Source organism: Grammomys surdaster, unplaced genomic scaffold (genome assembly GCF_004785775.1).
Source record: "Grammomys surdaster isolate TR1022 unplaced genomic scaffold, NIH_TR_1.0 66, whole genome shotgun sequence".
In the NCBI taxonomy this organism is placed as follows: Eukaryota; Metazoa; Chordata; class Mammalia; order Rodentia; family Muridae; genus Grammomys; species Grammomys surdaster.
Window position 1 is genome coordinate 14,438,852 of NW_021604568.1, and position 15,936 is coordinate 14,454,787.

The 15,936-nt window shown below is 46.7% G+C and overlaps 1 protein-coding gene across 6 annotated transcripts in view; it reads right to left on the minus strand.

Annotated features, from left to right (window-relative positions):
• Positions 1-15,936, minus strand: part of Gpam (glycerol-3-phosphate acyltransferase, mitochondrial) — a 97,018-nt gene that overhangs the window by 3,530 nt on the left and 77,552 nt on the right. For all 6 annotated transcript variants that reach the window (XM_028774657.1, XM_028774664.1, XM_028774639.1 and 3 more), the window contains 13 exons: positions 15,552-15,688; positions 11,713-11,812; positions 11,227-11,439; positions 8,828-8,941; positions 8,629-8,714; positions 7,740-7,855; positions 7,090-7,160; positions 6,196-6,460; positions 5,697-5,839; positions 4,165-4,242; positions 3,325-3,465; positions 2,358-2,547; positions 624-682 (listed from right to left, as the gene is read on the minus strand). In XM_028774657.1, the coding sequence (XP_028630490.1) occupies positions 624-682; positions 2,358-2,547; positions 3,325-3,465; positions 4,165-4,242; positions 5,697-5,839; positions 6,196-6,460; positions 7,090-7,160; positions 7,740-7,855; positions 8,629-8,714; positions 8,828-8,941; positions 11,227-11,439; positions 11,713-11,812; positions 15,552-15,688 (1,713 nt within the window). The remainder of the gene's footprint in view (positions 1-623; positions 683-2,357; positions 2,548-3,324; positions 3,466-4,164; positions 4,243-5,696; positions 5,840-6,195; positions 6,461-7,089; positions 7,161-7,739; positions 7,856-8,628; positions 8,715-8,827; positions 8,942-11,226; positions 11,440-11,712; positions 11,813-15,551; positions 15,689-15,936) is intronic.

A 15,936-nucleotide genomic window follows, 5' to 3' on the forward strand; every position in this document is an offset into this window, starting at 1 on the left:
GTGTGGGTCGGATGCAAGCATGGAGGTGTGGGTCGGATGCAAGCATGGAGGTGTGGGTCAGATGCAAGCATGGAGGTGTGGGTCAGATGCAAGCATGGAGGTGTGGGTCAGATGCAAGCATGGAGGTGTGGGTCAGATGCAAGCATGGAGGTGTGAGTCAGATGCAAGCATGGAGGTGTGGGTCAGATGCAAGCATGGAGACATGTGACAATGTGTAAAGGGGGAGTCCATCGAGTGCCTTGGGTTTCACAACTTACATTGGAATATGGTCAGAAACAGTCCCTTATAAAAGGCCACATGCAGCTGTGTGAAACTTACCATACATGAAGGTGAAGAAACCTGAGGCTAATTCTAGCAATATTAGTAAGCATGCAAAAAAATAATAGAATGTGGAATAGTTTACACTGAACTTGCCTAATGTCTGTTATAGTTTGGGAATGAATATGAAGTCAGCAAAATCCTGGAGAATTCAAAGAAGCCTTCAGCATGCCCTGCGCCCAACCCTCACACTAAGAAATACATTCCCAAGGATCCCAGCACAAAGTACTTCTTCTGGACCCCACAGATGCAGAGCAACAGATCAGAGCTACACAACACAGAGCAGTGTGGTCGTGGACACATACCCCGATGTCCTTAAACATTTTCACAGCGTTCTTCACAAGACAGTATGTGGCACTCTCGGCTGCAGAGAGACAATAAGGCCTGTCAGTGTTCAGGCTCGGCACACGGTCTCTACACAGAAAGCTACAAAGAACATGAAAGCAGGAGTCCGGACTGAAGCAAGCTTCTCCTGCTAATGGCAACTACCACAGCTTTCTTCCAATGACTGGCCATGTCCTTAAACCTATCCTGCCATCTATTAAAGAAAGCAGAGAGTGGAGAAGGGGCGGGGAGGAGAGAAGGAAGACAGATGCACCCAGCACCCATCTTGCAGTTTTGTGAGAACCAGACACGGTGGTATATATTGGCTCGCTAACAGGAGACAGTGATGCGAAGATGACTGTTAGGCCTGTGAGCGTAGGAAGCTCAAGTCTAGAGGGCAGGAAACAAGATCTCTACCCCACGTTTGCCACTGATTAGCCAGGGACCTGGGACAGGTGTCCCCAAAGTGGCACAAAGAGACTGACTATCTCTACGCCGCTGCTGGCTCTGAACGCTGACGGGCACGCGCCCAGTTGTGCCGGCCCACCACTGGGATCCAGGCAGGTGCGGGGCAGCACTATGCAAACAAGCTCTTCGCTGCCAACAGCTCCAACACCCAGCAGCAGAGCAGCAGAATGAAGGAGGTGGCATGCGTACAGTGAAAGATTACACACCAGACAGAACCACAGGCAACATGTATGAGCCTCAGTCACCACGTTAACTGGCGAAAGGCAGACACACAACACATAACTGGACCACCCAGTTTGTATGGCATACCATGGCAGATCTATGCAACGAGAGGTCAACATAACTGTACCTTTTTCCCAATTTCCTAAAATTAACAAACTTATGTAGTAACAGGAAAACAGGTTTGTTTTGGAGAGTGAGGGGTTTTGGTGTGTTTGGTGTAGCAGTATTTATTAAATCTGCTCTATGTCCCGGTGGGTGTGCAAGTACTTCCTGTTACCCACCCAAATACTTTGGATCCAAAATGATACAACATGATACAAAAAGATACAAACACACAACCTTTATATTTTAATATGCCTTAACTAGCTCAAAGGCTGGGCCACTCTTGAACCTCCATATGGCTAATACACTCCCCTCCGATATTCCTGAGTTAACACTAAGTCTATATTTTATCCTTGCTGCCCTGGGCCCTTCAGGGCAGCCCTCCTGAGGCCACTTTCCCCTTGCATCTATATTTTGGCTGTCTCTCCCTCTTGCACCTTCCCAGTGTGGTCCACCTCCTACATTCTTCTCATATTGAAATGCCCTTTTCCTCCTTCCTCGGTCCCTTCCTGGGAATCCTAAAAGTCCGGCCGCTGTCTCCCTGCCCAGCCATTGGCCACTGGCAACTTTATTTCCTGATCAGAGCCAACTGCGGCAGGGACCCTCAGTGCAAACATGCAGTTCTCATGTGATTTCGAGAGCTGAATTAACACAAATAGCATTAGAACCAATCCACAACAGTTTGGTTTTTGGTTTGGTTTGGTTTGGTTTGGTTTGGTTTGGTTTGGTTTGGTTTGGTTTGGTTTTCAAACTCAATCAGTAAACTATACTGGCCTCCACCTCCCAGAGATCCACCTGCCTCTGCCACCTAAGTGCTGAGTTTAAAGGCACATGCCACCACCACCCAGCTTTTGGGTTTTTGTTGTTTTGGTTTTGGTTTGGGGAAATAGTTTCAAAAGAAGCCAAAATGAGACTGTACATACCATATACCGCAACGTTCCTTTCCGTCCTGGTGATAAGGTATCTGTGCAGTTTCTGCAGGTACTCAGACTCAGGAACTGGACCGCTGAAGTTGTGGACAAATATGGCAGCAGAGCTGTAGGCTTCTAGCAGGGGCCCCAGGAGCCTCTGAAGAAAGGTGATGAATTGCTGGTGCTCCTTGGACTGGCTCACCTGAGAGAGTGAGCGGAGGTGAGGTCACGGGGAAGGGAGGGAAAGCAGAGACAGCTGCTGGGGAACTCTGGGAGAAGCCAGTACTTAAGATGTCCCTCCCACTAGCACTGCATGAAAGCAGCCTGCGGCTCCAGCACGTGGCTAACTAGGAAAGATCAGCTGGGAGCAGAGTGCTCTTCAGGGCAATCACTCACTCCTATAGGATTTGAGGTGCATGTCCATTCAATAGTCATCTAGAATAAAATCATCCTAACTAACTGACAGGATTGTACAAATTCTCATCACTTAAAACAGCTGGTCTAGGGGCTGAGCCCTCAAAGACATACAAGCATAATAAACACTCGTGTGTGCAACAGCAGGGAACAGAAGGTATGTATTCAAGTGCATGAAGCGAGACCACTGTCCATCAGTGAGACTGGTAAAAACCAAATGGAAAGACAGGGAGTTCCTAAGTGTCACTTGGAAACAAAGTCACTGCCCTGTGGAGAGCTGGGGCAGGGTGGGAGTCCCGTGAGGCCTGGACATCCCTGGAGGCTGAAAGTCACCTCCTTCCTTCATCCAGGCTTTCCCAATCCTGCTCCCTGTCTGTGGACCAGCTCCCATGCTACACAATTTAAGGACTGATTTTTAGTGACTTTACTCAGTGAAAGGTACCAGAGCCAGTTAGAGCTGGTTCACAAGAACTTTGGACATGAGGAAGTCACCAGTCCCTGTTACCTAGCTGCAACATAAACCTAACATCTCACTGTTCTCTACCCAGAATCCCTCACAAAGTACCTTCAGATAGCAATCTCGCTGCTCCTCACCAAAGTCACTGTCTTCATCTTCCTCGTCACTTCTCCAGTTCAGAGGTTCTGGAAGCTTCTTGTCCCACTGCTGCTCTGCAAGGCCAGGACTGACATCTTCCTGGTCATCTTGCTATGCCAAGAAGACAGCAGACAGTAAATAAGATTCCTAGGCACACAGCCAAGCGATTGACCGATTGACTGACAGACCAACTGACTGACCGACCAACCTATCGACTGACCAACCAACTCCAACGAAGCTTCCCCTTCTCAGAGTCTGCCTGACCCTCTCAGCTTGCGTCCCTCAGAGCCTACCTGACCCCCTCAGCTGTGCGTCCCTCATGCACAATTCCAAACTTTTCCCAAACAAACCACCTGTGAGGCAGCAGGGAGGACAGATGGAGGTTGGGGAAATACAAGATGGAACTTCCATATCTTCTGAGCGGAGAGCTGTTTCCCAGTCCCTCCGAACCACACTAAAGCTATTAGACAAGACGTGGGATCTCAAGAGAGGAAAATGGACTGTGCACAAGCTACGAGCACCTGCTATGCTTCATGTCACATCCCAGGGTCAACCTCTGGATGCCAGAGATCAAACTAAGATATGGTTTAATCTAGAAAATACCACTTACAAAAGAAATCAAAATATTAAACAATCCTCAGACATCTGCTCATTCTCACCGCCCCTCGCTACCGTCTGGATATAGCACATAGCAAGTATAGTTACTGGATAAAGTAGCTAGGACACTGTTTTAAATAGATAATTGGTAGAAAATAAAAATGAAGAGCAAGAAACTAAATAAAGAAAAGAAAGGCAGGCTGTTTCCCTTACCTCTGCCACTGTGAGAACGCCATACTGGATGAACTTGCCTACTGTCTCATGACAAACTTGGTAAAAAGTCTGGCAGGGCTTAAAAAAAAAAAAAGCCACTTAAAGGTGAGTCAGCCCATACTTTTCTTAAAGACTCCACCACCTTATTCACCCCCTGAAAAAGTTCTATGATCTCTGATGTCCACGGTCTTGATAAATGGTCATGACAAAGCCAGAGAAAAGACCCTTCCCATGAGTGACAGTACCCTTAGTGTGTCCCCAGCAACAGAGAAAGCTACTGAGCTCAATGTCCTCAGTGGCATGAACCCAGAAGGACCAACATTTTGGACTTTTGGGACATTTTGTTTCTTCTGTCTTAAGATGATCTCTATGTAAGAGCTATCTTACAATGAAGATAGCTCACACAAGTAACAAAAGAAGAAACAGTGATTCAGAGGAGACTCGAAAGAAACACGAGGCCCACTTCAGGAGCCTGACTACTCATACCCCCTGATCTGCAACCCAAGTGCCAACCACACACAATGAACGTGTTCAAGAAGAACGCACTAGAAATGGTCGCACTCGTCCCAAGATACAGTCATATGAAATAAAAAGAACAGTACATGCAAACATAGATTCTACATGGTTCAAGTATCCCAAATCTGCTTAGTAATAGGCTGCATTTTAAATGTCACCGAGTGCAGGGCTGTGGTAAACTGAACACTCAGACTTTTGAGCTTCTGAATGTAAAAGCTGAGAAGGTGTTGAACTTCTGGGGCTCACCCACTTATCGTTTGGGGTTCTGACACCCAGAAACAAGTAGGTGTGCTAGTTACTGACAACTTACACCGGACAGTTAAGGGCTTATAACAGTCTCTCATGCTGCAGAGCCAAACAAAAGCCAAGACAGTCAAGACCAGACTAGCTGAGTGTCCCTGAAACTCAGAGGTTTCGGAACAGAAAGCTGCATGGATGGGGAAAGGTTCTGAGAGAAAACTAAAGGCCTCTCCCACTTGCATACAGACAATTAAGGAAGGATCAGGAAGCAAGGAGGCGCCTCTGTGGTGAGTTGGCCTAAAGCTGCTCGTATTCTTATGCTAACTTGAGGCCCCTAAGACTGTGCCCCAGAAGCAGGTAAGACACTGAGTGACCCTGTCTCCAACTTAATTCTGATTGGTAAATAAAGATGCCAACAGCCAATAGCTTGGCAGAAGAGACACGGGTGGGGTTAGGTTTCTGTGGCTTGTAAGGAGAGGACCCAGAGGAGGAAGAAGGTGCAGGAGAGGAGGAAGGGGAAGCCACCTTGGGTTAAGGGTCAAGAAAGTGTGGCCTGAGGGCTGCCCAATTGGAGCTAAGAGCAGCCCAGATGGAACATGGTAAATAGTAATAACTCAGGGTTATCAACGTAAAGTAGACTCTAGCAGCATGGAGGGTAGGCGGCTGCCCAGCTATTGTGCTGTTTAGGGTGTTGTAAATATTAAGACTGTGGGTATGTCTTTCATCCAGGAACGCAATAACCAAAAGCTGGGTAGACCCTGGGCCACCTCACTCACCAGAGAAATGGTCCCTTCGTTAGAGAGAAGGCAGCACAGGCTGGCGGCCTTCCGCACCAGCTGCTCCTGGCTGATCAGGTTCCCGAGGCCTCCAGCAGACCCTCCAGAGCCCCTCTTGTTCAGGACTGCATAAATGCTGCAAGCTGAGGAGATACAGGCAACCTGGAGTCACCAGTGCTAGGTCTCAAAGAGAAACTTTGACTCTTAAATTACCAATAGAGCCTATTAACAAATTATAAAAATGGCTGCAGTTGCTGGGGAAATTTAGCTAGAGCCCCAAAGAATCCCATTCTGTGAGGTCCCAACTAAGAAAGCTCAGTCCCTCTGTTCTCCCCACAACTCTTTCAATTCACCTCCACAGTAAGAAACTCGGTACTACTCAGGGTAACTCAGTAGGCAACCTTTTTGCCAGAGTAAACTCCAGTGCTGCATTCTCTAGAGCAAGGGGCTGGCATCTAAACCAATCGGGCATCACCATGGGATCCAGGCCCCAATGTACCTATGATGGCTTCCATGATGAAGACATGAAGTACACCATTGCTGTAGAAGTTGAGTTCAAAGACTGATGGGACAGTTGTGCTGGGAGTAATAAAAAACTCATCCTTCCTGCTCGTGTGGGTGATTGTGACACAGTTCCCCAGAAGCTGGATAGCATGCATGACTACATCTTCTGAATTCCCGGAGAAGCCTAGGTCAAAATCTCGAGCTAGGACTTCCTCCTTCATCACAAAGAAGTCTTCTACCAGCGTGGAGAGATGGATTCCCTAGAGAGAGACAAAAGTGGATTGTGGCATCAGAAAGCCTGATTTCCCCAGATTTTCTTCCTGCTATGGCTATCCTGCTGACACCCACAGAGACAGGCCCAGACCAGCAACATGAGCAAGTAGGAAAGGCACTGAGAAGCTGCCCCCCAGGAATGTCATGAGCAGACGTCACATCACAAAACTGAGCACAAAGGGAAGGGGATGCAGTCTGACAGGAGTGTGAGTGTCCGTGAGGATTCCCTTTGCTTTAAACACACATCACAAGCACTCATTTGAAGAGCATGACAATTAACATGGTAGACATGGTCTCTGCATGGCAGAGCTACACAAGCCTTCAGTGAGAGGACAGAGGGGCTCTAACACATAGAGCAAACTGCCTGGAAACTCTTCTCCAGCAGAATGCATACTGTGTCCTGAAATATGCCTTATTTCCATTGACTACAGCAACCAGAAATGCTATCCATCCATTGCATGTATTTACAGTCTGGCTTTATCCCTCACTGGGCTGGTGGGCTCAGGCCAGGATGCTTACCTTCTCTCTCTCTGTTCATCTCATAGTCTCAGCCTAGAACAGGCTGACAAACACCCAGGCTTCCTACTGAAGAGTACTAAGGAGCATTAAGACATACCTGCCTGTGTCTGTAGAGGAGCAGACAGGCCACAATGTGGGTGGACATGATAGCGCAGGACTTGCTGGCGGCTGGGAAAAAAACAGAGTGTTAGCTGGCCTTGCTCTAACTTACACAAAGCCTTGAAAGTGCTTAGCTTTAAACAGAAGCGTGTAGAGCTAACCATGGCTTCTACTATGGTCACTGTAACTGTGGTTTACAGTGGAAATACAGCTGGATTTGCCAGTGTCCTGGTAAAATGAAGCCTCAGAGCAATCACTAACCATGAGGCCACATTCTTAGACAGAACCACCTTCAACCCAGAGCAAGTAGGCTAGGTCAGTAAACAAGATGTCTTTAATGAAATACCAAGAGCCAAAATGCAGGCCCACTTTGGAGCTCTAAGGGGCCTGGACTGTATGCCATGGCACACCATGGGCTTACTTTACTGTCCTTGTGGGTCCCCATGGTGAAAACCATGAGCAGGGGAAGAGCAGGTCTGAAGTCACGACGTTAGGCGCCAATCCTAACTCTACACTCATTCATTTCATGACCACAGTGCTATGTTCAGGTCCTCAGGAGCACCTCAGTTCACGATGACTATGTTCAGGTCCTCAGGACCTGCTCCTGAGCACAGGCTGTGTCAGCAGAAAGTGTGGAGCTGTACTTACTGAAGAGAATGTGCTCGGCCAGGTTTGCAATCAACCTTCTTCGGAAGGCTTCGTCAGCTGCGTCCCTGGACTCATTAGTGGATATGTCTTGATGACCATCTGCAGCATCATTAGGTCTGAAGAGAGAAATCAACCCAGACTGGCTAAAGTTCACTGTGTGCACAAGGCCAGCCTCCAGCTTGCAGCACCCCTCCTGCCTTCTGACTGCTGGGCTGGCATACACAGGGCATACACTCAGACGGCTGGGCTGGCACACCTAGCCTTATGCTTCATAAGGCACACAATACAAAACTAGTTTCTAAATTATGAATAGCTCTGATCATTACACATTTTAAATTTAAATGATAAATAAATCATTTCTCAGGGTTGTTTTCCTCTACAACGTAGATCCTAATGTATTTTTTTCTGACAGACTACTTCATTTATTAATCATATATTACTTCAAACTCACTGGCAGAATGAATGGAGAAAGCAAGAGATGTTTTAAAACTGTTGAAAACTCAAATTTAGGACTCTAAATTACAATGTATTTTCAGTTCTGGAAAATTCAATTACTATCAAACATTTTTCCATGTATCTCACTCAATATGCATAACTCGAGCAACTCCCCAAAAAATCTAGTTAACATATTCAAAAGCATCAATCAAATAATCCAACAAGATTCACAAAATCAAAAAGGTTTTACACATAATTAGACAAAGTCTGTATACACACACAGGAGAGACAGACAGAGAGAAAGAGTGAAGGAGCACGCATCTCCAAGTCTTTTATCAAATCAAGAAGAGCGCTACTGCAATGAGATAGGAGACCTCTTCCTAAGCTAACCTCCTGTCCTAGGCAATGTAGGGAAAGTTATGGACAGTCGAGTTACCACAGGCCCAGAGCCTACCTTGAAGGAAGGATCACTGGTAGCAGTGCTTGCTCCAGAGAGAGGGGGGCAGATAAAGGTTTCTGACTTTGGCCTTCTAAATATTCCTGGAAAATTAAAAGAAAGGGAAAAAAATCCTTCATAACAACATATAAACTATATTTTGATCTTCAAAAGTTAAAAGCAACTGTTTAAAATGCTAGCCTTGGCACACTCTCACCTTCAAGGAAAACGGCTGTGCAAAATCCACTCGGACATAGCCGTAGTTTTTCCGCAGCATTCTGATCACGCCCCTTGCCACACTCCAGAGGCTCTCGTTCTTCTTGGGCTTGCCCTAAGCAAACATGAAGAGGAGAGTGTTGTGCCCTGCTGCTGCTGATGATCCTTTTGAGACGGGGTCTCATTGTGCTATCCAAAGCAACTCTCCTGCAGCCTCCCAACTGCTGAGAGATATCCAGGAGACACTATGCTTGGCTAGAAAAAGTTTTTAGTAAAAACTTTGAGTTCCAACTTGAAAAGAAACACGATAAGTAAATAAAGAAGCGTGACTAGGAGCAGTGGGCCGGCCACATTCACAGCTACCCTGGGATCATGTGGCCCACAGGCTCAGGCTGGACATGTCTGATTGCTTCAACAGAAACCTGGCAGAAAACAGCTAGTGTTCAAAGATGCTCACAAGATGTGTCTTGTCGTTCAGGGAAGGGCTCTGAACAAAGAGAGATCTTTATGCTAGTATTTTTAGTACACATTCACAAAGACGCAGTGACAGAACAGAGAATAACAAAATGACACACTGTCCTGGAAAGAGCTCTGGAAGGACTGAGGACGACACAGGAGGACAAAGGCCACTGACCTGAGAGGGAGTCATTAGAGTCTAAGATACACTGAGCACCATTCAGCCTCAGGGTGGCCTCTCCACTAATGAGACACTTACAACACATTGGCTTTAACATGCCATCCCACAAGGGCACACACTGTTGAAAGCCATTAGCAGCTCAAATCCCAGGCGTGCCCTTACTCTTTAACATCTCAGCTTGTCAACTGGCCTAGACCTCCTCAACAGTCCTGAATACAACCCTGGAGGCAGAACCTCAGAAGCACACACTTTGTCCAAGACTCCACTCTACATAAACAAGGCTGAGCCCCCGGGCGGGCACACACACACTGCTGCTCAGAGTGGTTAACTGTCGAGGCCATGTGAGTGCTGTGCCTCACGTGCGGGCTCACATGTGGGCAGTCCTTATGAACTGAGTATACTCAGATGTAAACTATCACCCCCCTCCTGAGTACGCACATACCTAAGTGAACCCAAAAGGCTCTAAGGGAAGTGTGTTGAGACTTCTTTTGAAGAACTGTTCTAGTGACAATTTTGGAATTCTGATTTCTTTAAAAAAAAAAAACACAGAAATACTGTAAGAATATGGTTTCATTTTTAATCCCAGGTGTGGGATATGGAGCTGCTTCAGACTGTCCACAGCAGCTGACTATGGTTTGTCTCGTGTTCTATCCGGGCCATGGTTTTGCCAGCTGCAGGTAGTTTCTGTGATTATGTCACTTTTAAGATTCTAGGGACTTTTTAGAAAGAATATAAATGCTAGGGCTCCAAGAGGCATGGGGGTCGTTGGTTGGTTGCTGCGGGTTGTTATCAGTCATGGTTGTTAGTCAGGCACAAAGAAGAAGAAAGAAGTTAGATATCCTGATAATAAAGAGCAAATTTGTCCCAAGGAAGTCACAGTCCTAATCAGCAGGAAGTAGTTGAAGGACAATGCCCCGCTCCTTCCCTTTCTATCCTTTCCTTGTCTCTCCTATCACGTGAGGCGGTTGAAAGGATGAAAGCAAAAGGTGGAAAAGGCAGAAGAAAGAACCCACAAAGTAGCAAAAGATGAGCTCCAAGCTGTGTGCGTGATCTCCTTACACAGCGGAACATCTCCCCACTATGAAGTCTAAACTGTGTGCAGCAAGTGGCCGAACCTCACACATGCCTGTGCTCACAAGGTAATCAGATACCAAAGAACTACACACGTTATTATTACATAAAGTTCAACCATGGGGAAAACCATCTTCTTATACGAGGTTAGACAAGTGACTCTCCTGAAGGAGGCTAACAGGAGGGGAGCCGGTAAGATTTCTGGGTCGTGATAATATCATTCCTTCATCTGAGTACTAGTCATGTAGGTGAGTTCATTTTGATCCAATCTAAGTGCTTATGACTAGTGCCTCCTTCGGTAAAAGTCTACTAAAAAACGTTCTCCCATTTCCCAGATTGGCTTGCCGTTGCTTTGCTAACATGGTCCAGCCAGTCTTCAGGCTTCTCTAAAATTCACAGGTCCTCAACACTGAGACTGCAACTCAGTGGCTCTACACCTCTAACCCCACGGTCAAAGCCAGCCAGCGCCGACACAGGAATCCCCACACTTCTCCAGCCCAGGAGAACACCACATGAGACTCTTTCCCAAGCTGACAGATGAGATAAAGGCTTCACCATGCCCGCCCAGGCAGGTTTCAGATAGGCAACAAAAGTCACGTTTAGCAAAGTGCCATCATTAAATGATTGACAAAACAGTATCATTACACATAAAAGCCTGAGAGGCCAGGACGACCTGCAGGCTGGCTCCTTACCAACTGCTCCCCATTGTAGTGACCTTCGATTATCCGGTCGTACGAGATGCCCACGGGTATGACAAGTATGTCAGGGATGGTGTTGGACGACAGAGTATCCACTACCACTGACAGCAGCCCTGCCCGGGCACAGGAGGTCTTGCCACTGCGGGAGCGGGTGCCTTCCAGGAAGATCTCCAGAAACTGCTGCTGTCGGAGGAGTTCAACTATGTGCTGCGGTACAAGAGAATCAGACATGAGCATAAGACTGAGCCACTCAGATGAGCACAGGACAGTTAAATCCTAAGACAAAGCACAGAAAGGAATTCTAATGTCACCAGTGACCTAACATTTCCCCTGCAACCATTACAGCCAGGGATCCCAGCACACCAGCACTTGGGCGAGGACACGCACCGAGGCAGTAATCTCCCAAACCCAACATGTCTCTGTCGCTCCCCTGTGACAGCTAACGCTGTGCAGTAGAGGACAGTTAAAGGCCATACGCACCCCATGGAGCAACGCTCTGTACAGAATGTCTTTGCGTCCGTCTGAGGTTTCATCGAGCCTCCGTCTTATGAAAAAGCCCCCAAGTTTGTGAATCAAGGTACTGCAAATTCAAGAATGCACGAATTATTTATAAGGAAAAATGTAAAAAAAAAAAGACTCTAACGTCAAGATACTCCAAAGCACTGCCATCCAGACAGAAGCACACGTGCCATTTGAATGCTGACAATGGAAACGCAGGGTTCCTTTTCCATGTTGCTGACGTGTCTCACCTACTCCTCAGATTTCGAGCAGTACTGCACTGTAACTTCTGAGACAGACAGGAATCTGATGAGGCCATCCACAGAGGTAAGGACAGGGGCCTGAGGGAGACTCTGAGTCACTGCCTTCTCTGTGTCCACTGGGGATTTCTCCAGGCTCTAGGGGGCAGTTCCATCCCATCACACAGATGCACAGCTCTAGCTAAACCAAATGGGTCACAGGCTGGGCAGGCGCTAGAGCACTAGCTGCTCTGGCTGAGGACCCTGGTTCTATTCCCAGTACCCACACAGTGGTCCACAACCATCTGTAACTCCAGTACCAAGGGAGCGACACCATCTTCTGAACTATTTGGGCACCAGGTACACAAGTGGTGCATAAACATATATGCAGGCAAAACATTCATGCGCATGAAAGAAAGAAATCTTCAATTTTTTAAAAGAAATATAAATGAATCACAAAACAAAACTAAATGTCAGGAACCTGAGAACAGGGCTGACTGGTAGGGAGGAGGTTGGGTTAACAGAGACGAGGGGAAGATAAGAGAGGGCATGAGGAAGAGAATGATCAGAATACACTAAATACATCTATGAAACTGTCAAAAAAAACAAAGTTAACCAATGGCTAAGCATGGTGGTGCATGTCTTTAATCTCAGCACTCAATAGGATTTTCCAGTTCAAACTGGTCTACATTGCTAGCTCCAGGACAGCCAGAGCTACAGAGTAAAACCCTGTCTCAAAGATGGAAAAAAAAAAAAGAAAAAGGGTATTTTTAAAAACAAAACCCCGCACATGATCCTCAGACAGAGTTTGAGGCATACAGACACTGACCATGGCAAATTTGTAAAATGAATAAATATTCCCTAGGGAAGATATTCTCAAATAACTGATGTTTTAAAAGAGGGTCCCTGTGAGACAAGGATAATTTTACCAAACTGAAACCAAGTATAACCATCTTTACAAACAGGAAACAGGAGCTGGAAAGACAGCTCAGCAGTGAAGATCACTGGCTACTTTTCCAAAGGACTTGAGTTCAACTCCCAGCACCCACATGGCAGCTTAGAGCCTTCCGTAACGCTAGTTCCAGGGAATCAGACCTGCTTTTCTGGCCTCTATATTTACAAACAAACAAACAACTAGGTTCACTTGTACATACAGGGATAGAACAGTGCTGCCCCCAGCCCCAGGCCTCTTTCTGCAGCACTGGTAAGCTTAGACATGAAGCTGAAAGTCTGTGGCCAGTTTTCCTAAGTTTACAGCCTTGTCCCAGTCTTTTCCAAAAGAGAAACTGTTTTCAAATAAATATTAGTATCTGCACTGGTATAAGTAACAATACTATATTAAATGTTAACATTCTGGTCTCCTTAAATTGAATTGAGTCTGTTTATGGAAATCAAGGTAAGATATTGGTGAACTATAGAATCACTCTGAAATTCTTCAGAATAAATTCAGTGAGTGAACAGTGTAGCCTGAGATGTGTTTTGTCACTATGAAGACTTAAGTGAGACAAAAGAAAACACTGATCTCTGCTATGTTGGAAAGCTAGCCAACAGCTGCCAGGAGCTCCTCAAGAGAAACACTGAATTACAAGAAATGAGAACTGCCTGGCACTTATAAAAGCTTCCCTGAAAACCAGATCTGGAGAGAGTGAGTCTCTGAGCAACTCTGACCAAATGAGAGTCCCAGAAGACAAGCCACCTCAGTGCTGAAACCAGGACTTTCTGCCCATGCACACGTGTGTATATGCGTGTGTGCATGCGTGCGTGCACAGGCACATGTGAGGCCAGCATACAACCCACAACCGCAAGTGTCATTAATCAAGATCTATCTACATTCTGAGACTGAGTCCTAACAGACAAACAGGCTAGGCTGGCTCCCAGATAGCACAAGGTGCCACCTGCCTCTGCCTCCACAGCATGGGGACCACAGCAGACACCACAACACCCAGACTTCTTCTGCACAATTCCAGTGATAGACCTCAGGGCCTCAAGCCTGACAAGCAGATTACCCACTGTACCAGCTCCCCAGTCAACCTATCTGATAATTTTCTAATTAGTTTCTTGGTTCCCTGCTGATGGGAAAGATGTTGTGGAGTGACCTGGTATCTAGCCCCTGTGCAGACACATCTGTCCGGTAGGTTCCTGTCAGTGTTACTATGCCAACGGTTTGTTATGTTCCCCATTACATGATAAGCTACTTGACAGCAAAGGCTAAGTGTGTCTTGTCTACATTTGCTTAAAGTTCACCAGGATAAACTCCACTGACTGCAGAAATAGTGGCTTCTCTTCTGCTGCTCACTCAGGTCTGGCTAGCTGCAGACTCTGGGTATCTAGAGAACTCAGCATGAAGGGCCAGGAAGAGCATCCCACATAGTAAGGCTGACGGCTAGACTGAGTGCCACTGTGGAAAGCCCTGCCTGCCCAGCGACTGGCTGCTCCCTGCAGTTTCTCTCTGCATTCAGCACACTGTAACTCCTGTCAGGTTCCAGAGCTGACCCCAGTGCTGCATGCTGCCTTGGAAGTTAAGAGTGCAGTTGACAAGCTCAATGCAGTCCTTGCCAGCACCTCCTCAGTGACCAGATGCCGTAGACAGCAGATCTAGTCTTCCTCCACTCTCTGCTGAGCCCCGAATGGAGACTTAGGAACTCAGTTTACTAATTCCTTCTTAGTCTGTCTCTGCTCTCTTCTTCAAGAACACAGCAGCTATACTAATATAAGCCCTCAACATTTGCCTGAACTCTCACAACAGAAGCAGAATCAAGTTCTTCAAGTCCAGAGTGAGCAGTCGACATACGGGTCTGAGCACGTGGTCAGTCAGGAGCTTCCCATCCTCGGTGTGTTGACCTAGCCCTCTCTGTGCAGCTGCCCCTCCCGCCTCTGGCCTTTCCGTGGGCTTTCTAGTACACACTCCAACACACCTACCTGCTTTTCACTTTCCTACAACCATGCCTTGAGTCTCTGCCTTACAACACACTGTTCCCTTTGAGTGAAAACCACAGAAACCTCTGGAAATGCCCTATAAAAGTGCTATATTGGGTTCTCTGCATCATGAGGTCAAAGTAACAGCAGGGTCACCCTTGCTGACATTAGATACCATGGTGCCATGCCATCCCCTCAGCTTCCTTTGACAGGTCTGGTCCACTGCCCTTTAATAGCCTTTCGCTGCCTGACACTGTCCTTCAAGTTCACCTGGGCACACTCCACAGATTAGCCCATATCAAATACAGAGATAACAGTGATGGGCAGTGCTTGGTTTTGTGTATTATGCAAAGGTTACACAATGAAACATTACTTCTACAATAAAAAGGCTAATGTAATTTTTATAACAGGTATAAAAACAAATCCCATATTCAAAACAATTAGTTTTTTGTTTTGGTTCGGGTTTTTTTTTGTTTGTTTGTTTGTTTCTGGCTTTGATTTTTGAAAGACAGACTTAATATACACCCCTGGCAGGCTGGAAACTTGCAATATGAACCCATCGATCCATCTGCCTCAAGCATGCAAATACTAAGATTAAAGATGTGTCCAGTATCTCTTACAAAACTATCTTTTTACCATCTTTAACGTCAGCCAAGCGGCTCTCACCTGAAGATGGGGATGTTGAGGTTGTTGCCCGAGGCAATGTACGGAGCTTTGATGTTGTGGCAGAAGAGGATGAAGGTGAGCAGCAGGTAGTCTATGTGGGATCTGTGCACTGGCAGGAACAGGAGCGGCAGGTTCGTCTGGGGCAGAAGGGAGCCACAACGTTAAGGCTCAGGAGTCCGACTGTGTTTGGTTACAGTCACCCTTCACTGGCCAATCAAAGACTGGCTCTCTACAGACATGCTCAGTCACTCTTCTGTGCCTACACAGTAGACATAAGCTCCACTACGACAACAAAGCAACTGCAAGGGAGAACACACAACAGTTCAAGCCGACCCAGACCTCCCTCTGCTGAGAGGAAGAAATCATCGCAGAAACCATCATGGAC